Source organism: Copadichromis virginalis, linkage group LG3 (assembly GCF_057382275.1).
Source record: "Copadichromis virginalis isolate Kocher_CV1m ecotype Utaka linkage group LG3, C_Virginalis_male_GT1.1, whole genome shotgun sequence".
Classification (NCBI taxonomy): domain Eukaryota; kingdom Metazoa; phylum Chordata; class Actinopteri; order Cichliformes; family Cichlidae; genus Copadichromis; species Copadichromis virginalis.
The window spans coordinates 8,148,180-8,153,766 of record NC_140620.1 but is presented as its reverse complement, the minus strand read 5'-3'; the positions used below and the strand labels follow the sequence as shown (position 1 = coordinate 8,153,766).

General features: G+C 40.8%; 1 protein-coding gene across 1 annotated transcript; it reads left to right on the top strand.

Moving 5' to 3' along the window:
• Nucleotides 1-3,627: 3,627 nt before the first annotated feature.
• On the top strand, nucleotides 3,628-4,554 carry LOC146712566 (uncharacterized; the record flags this gene model as incomplete). Its single annotated transcript, XM_085436672.1, has 2 exons — nucleotides 3,628-3,907; nucleotides 4,027-4,554. Coding segments are annotated over 2 exons (564 nt in total), but the record flags the coding sequence as incomplete, so codon positions are not given.
• Between the last annotated feature and the right edge of the window lie 1,033 nt (nucleotides 4,555-5,587).

Sequence of the window (5,587 nt, the reverse complement as noted above, 5' to 3'; positions counted from 1 at the left end):
AAGAAACACTAGGTACGAGATACATGAGGACCTATGATACGGTGATACTTTTGGTAAACAACCATTTGACTAACATGTGTGTCTCACCTGGGCCCTATTCCAGGAAGCCGGTTTAGTGCAAACTCTGAGTAAGTATACCCTGAGTTAACGAAAACTCTGGGTTTTCAGTTTCACAAAGCGAGTTTAGATTAATCCTGAGTGAGTCACTATGACGACACACTCCGTGAAGCTAACCTGCCCCCTAGCAGGTTTACTTCAACTAACCCTGACTTTCTCCGCCTCTGTGTCGGAAACCTGACTGTAGGAAGTGTCAGACATGGCGTGCTCCTTCCTTGAAGAGCCAGTAGATGTTGAAGCCCAAATTCTCCGCAGAGCTCTCCGCCGGGAGAGAGTGATTAGAGCGCGTTTGGACATTTTATCATTTCCTGATGATTTCCTGTGTGAACGTCACCGTTTCTCAGCACAATCTATAATTTATTTGAATAACATCCTCAGGCCTAATATTGCTCATGTGACACATCGCGGACATCCTCTCAGTTCATTACATATTATTTGTATTGCACTTCGGTTTTTTGCAAACGGGAGCTTTCTGTATAATATTGGTGACGCTGAACACGTTTCCAAGGCTACCGTCTGTCGGTCAGTCAGGAATGTTACAGTTGCACTGAAACGTCTCCTGCACTCGTTTGTGGTGTTCCCCGGTCATAGACCCACAAGATTTATCAAAGAGGGATTCCACAAAATTGCAGGTAGCAGGATGAACAAAACTTAATTCATGATGTGGTGATACTTGAACTACTACTTAAATTTTACATTTATTTTCAGGGTTCCCAGGCGTGATTGGCTGTACAGATGGCACTCACATTCCAGTCATTGCTCCTTCAGTAAATGAAGGAGACTATGTGAACAGGAAGTCTTTCCACAGCATTAATGTACAGGTACATAGCTCCCTGTAGCATTTCAAACTAACAAATCATTTCATTATAGTAATGGATGCTAATTTGTGTTCTCTGCACTGTGAAGATCATATGTGATGCTGCCAACATTATCACAAAGCCAAGTGGCCAGCCTCTGTGAGTGGTGGTGGTGGAGGACCCCCACCTGTTTTTCGGGCCTCCGCTTTTTTTCTGTTGGCTATAACGGTCACATTTGAGCATACAGAGTAAGCAAATATGTACTTGTAATGTGCTCAGATAATTTCAATAAGTGCTTACAGAAAGAAAATTAATGTAGCCTCTAACTGCAATTGATTTACATGGGACAAACAGACCAAGCACTATGGCTCATAATACAATTACACCTTACCTGTTTGGACTATATTTTTATATTTCATTTTTACTTGCTGCCAGGAACGTTTGGGGCCTGTTGGTTTGCACCTGCGCTCACATCACATCACAAAATAAAATGTATAAAATAAAAAATAAAATAAAATAAAATAAAATAACGTGTTAAATGGGTGGAAATCCCTCGATCAATGTTTATATTAACACTCACGCATTGACTCTGTCGGCTATGTTTTGCCATGCATGCTCTCTTTCTTTTGCAGCTGAGGCTGTGTTACTTTTTTTCTGCAAAATTTGCATGTTATCGGCATATGCTGCCATCAGAATTTCGGCCTCAAGCGCTGTAAAATACATTGACCGCGCCTTCTTTCCTTCCGTCTCCATGGTGACTCGCTTAATCTGTGCTCCACTAATCAGGGCTTTATGTATCCTCGTGCGCGCGCTTAACTTGGGGTTAAAGCAACTCCGCGTTGATTGAACTAATTGTTATCAGCCTTTCTGAAACCGAATATTCCGAGTTGGACAGTTCGGGGTTACTCAACCCTGAGTATCGTTTTTCACTCTGAGTTTTCTAAACCGGCTTCCTGAAATAGGGCCCTGCTCTTGTTCCATCTCTGTTCTGTCCTCATTCTCTCTCTCCCTCTTTGTGCTGACAATCATCAAATATACAGATATTTACAAACTCTTCAGATCAAAACACTTTTTTAATTGTAACATCAAACCAGACTAAATGTTTATTTTTTTAGATTGATAAATATAAAAAACATATTTGTTAACTTTAAGAGTAAAGAGAGAAACTATCTGTATTTCTTAATTGCAAATGGCACCAAATTGTATTCAAAATTGAGCCACACTTATGGAGCTCCACAGTTCTTTTCCTGGTGTTTTGGTTGAACATCTCTTGATGTTCCCATGTCACAGAAACAGGCTCTGTGTTTTGCCTTATATGCATCCACAGCTGTGCCACCAGTTTACTCACATGGACTCTACTAACCAATCAGAAGCTTCTTCAGCTCAGAATGGACTCGTCTGGAGTTTCTTATTAATTAACAAACTTAGTGTATATGTACTCCAAAATTTGATCAAAGTGATAAAAAACAGAAAGCTCTGTCTCTCTTTATTCTGACATTTAACTAATTCAAAAGATATTTCAATATTTATCTAAAACAAAAGTTTACTCTAAATTGATGTTGTACAGTAAAAATGTTTTATGTTTTCTCCATAAAGTGTAAATATCTGGTTACAAATGTGAATATCCTGCTGTGTACTGAAATCCCTCTTGTTTTGCATAGAAATATACTGAACAACATACAAAGCATAATATATAAAATAACATTTACCTGAGTTTTTTCTTTGAAAGAAGCCTCTAATGTCCATTCTTATATTTCAGTACATAACTGAAACCGATTTAGTCGGGGAGGGTAAGAACTGAAAATATGAAATAAACACACGTAAGCTAAGACTCTCTAAAAAAAATAGCATTTTTTCGGCTTTTTGTTTCGCCATTTGTTGATTCACTTGAAGAGCAAGTAACGTAATATTGGTCAAGTGATCAGTTTCATATCAATCTTTCGTGATACACCGTCATATTTACATTATTTGTACGGTATGAATGATTTTCTTTGGTACCTGGTCAAACTTCAGCTCTCCTTAGTATGGCTGGCTCCGTCTCTCCAACAGCGCACTCCAGGCAGCAGCTGCCCCGCCCCCTCGCTCAGTCGCTTAGTGCCTGAGCTCGGATCATACCAATATCAGGGGGGGATTCACGCACAGTCGTAAATTCCCACAGTGTGCACTATGTGCTTCGAATATTGTGTGTACTTTTTGTTTTATACAGTTGTCAGCCAGGCATCTAACTATGAAAAAATTACACTCCAAAAGACCCCGGGCTTCTGACAAAACAACCCGGGCTTAAGCCCAGTAAGCCACCCCCACGCTCCGCCCCTGGTTAGGCGTTCAGTCTCTCTTTCCAGCAGTAATGTATCAGTTTTGCATCCAGTTTTATTTAGTAGCTTCTAACAACTTTCAGACGGTTAGTGAATGGAGCAGTTTCACTATTATACGTTTTTGATGTTAGTTCACAGTATTTGATGAGGCTATATTCTCAGGAATTATAGTAATTCCCACACAGTGACCTCTGACCTTTACTGACCTTTGTCCTCCTGTTACAGGTGTGTGTGTGCTGCTGCTGTCTGCACCGACTGTTTCTGCAGGTGAGTTGATGAAATGATAACAATCAGTGAGACTCCAACAAGAACACAAATACATTTACTCTGTGTGTGTGTGTGTGTGTGTGTGTGTGTGTGTGTGTGTGTGTGTGTGTGTGTGTGTGTGTGTGTGTGTGTGTCCTCCAGTGTCTCTGTCTGTCAGTCCAAACCTTCAGCAGGTCTTCAGAGGATCTTCTTCAGTGTCTCTGAGTTGTGTTGATGATGGACAGACAGCTGATGGATGGACAGTGAAGAGGACCAGAGGAGGACCCACTGAGGACTGTGGAGCAGCTGCAGGCTTTGGGAGGGTTCATGGTTCCTCCTGTGTTCTGGATCGCTCCGTCTCCTCTGGGGGAAGTTACTTCTGTGAGAACTCATCTGGACAGCAGAGCGATGAAGTGTCCATCAGTGTTTCAGGTACAGACAGTCAGCTGTTCCAGCTGTGTCTCTGTGCAGATGTTTCCAGAGGTTGGATGTAAAATTCCTGTTTTTCCAAAGACGTTGTGTCATGCTCTGTTTGTGTTTCTGTTGGTTAGATAAACATGTGATCCTGGAGATTCCTGCACTTCCTGTGAGGACAGGAAGTAACATGACCTTGTGTTGCAGACAGAGGAATGGTGGCACAGTCAGAGCTTATTTCTTCATTAATGGAAGTCATGTTGGGTCTGAATCTAAATCGGAGCTCATCATCACAAATGTCCAGCAGTCTGATGAAGGTCTCTACTCATGTTCTACTGACACATTTGGAGAATCTCATCAGAGCTTTCTGCGGGTCAGAGGTCAGAACACTGACATCACTTTTGTTTTAATGACCTGCTGACCTGATAATGAACTGACTGAACCATCTTCATCCTCACCACAGCCTGCACCTCTCCTGTTAACTCTCCCGATACTTCTGCATGTCCGTGTACTGGCACAGCATCGCCTCCTCTCTCCTCCTCCTCCTCCTCCTCCATCGTTGCCATGATAGCCGGTCTGGTTTCTGTGATTCTTCTGGTTCTAGTTCTGCTTGGAGCTCTGCTCCTCTATAGGAAATTAAAAGGTATAAAGTCTTTTAGATTTAACAGTTTGCAGTCAGATCAGTGTGGATCATATAAGAGTCTACAAGAGTGCAGCAGTGTCACATTCCTAAACCATCCTCTGAAAGGCAGTGGGAAACCATTTTAACAGTGCTTCAGATGCTTTGTGATAATAATAATAATAACAACAACAACAACAACAACAACAACAACAACAACAACAACAACAACAACAACAATAATAATAATAATAATAACAACAATAATAAAAATAAAAATGATGTGAGAGCTGTTTCTCCTCTACCGTCATGATCAGTGCCCGGGCCTATAAAAGGGTTCACTCTGTTAACTTGTTAGAGTTTAAACCAGTGCAGGACCAGAGTACTGTTTAGTTTACTTGCTCTTGTACTTTAAGAATTAAGTGATTATTTAATTAATCTTTAGCTGAGTGTTAATGTCCACTCTGGGCTCTACAATATATTTTGCATTAGAGTTTAAACAAGTAAGACCTGTGTGGTTTCATCTGCTTCTGACATACTTTATAATGTGAAAGTTTATGAGCTCTCATCTCTGTCAACAGGAAGCAGCCCATGTGTAAACTTCATATCCTGTGGTCTACATACCTTATATGTACCTGTGTCTGTGACAGGATGTGGTGTTTATGCTGCTACTCTTTGTGTTTGATGCTTGGTCAGCTCAGCATGAAAGCATTAAATTAAACATAACCTCATCCAACCAACATATTTTACAGGCATGTGTTACTGACTGACCTCCCAATAAAAAATAATCATAATAATCATTTTCATCATTATCATCATCATCATAATTAACAGGATGAAACCTTGAGCAGAACCTGGAGCCCAGATCTGCTGTATAACTGCAGTATAACTAAGGAAGGATTTGAAGTGCTCTAATAGGGTCATATGGTACTATAAGGTCACGAAGATAAGAAGGACTTCAAATGAACAGTTTAATCACTAGAATATGTTTTTGTTTCCTGCTTCATTTATCAGGAAGGAGTGACTCATCTCCTCTTTCAGATGTCACCTATGCTGATGTCTCCTTCACACAGGACAGG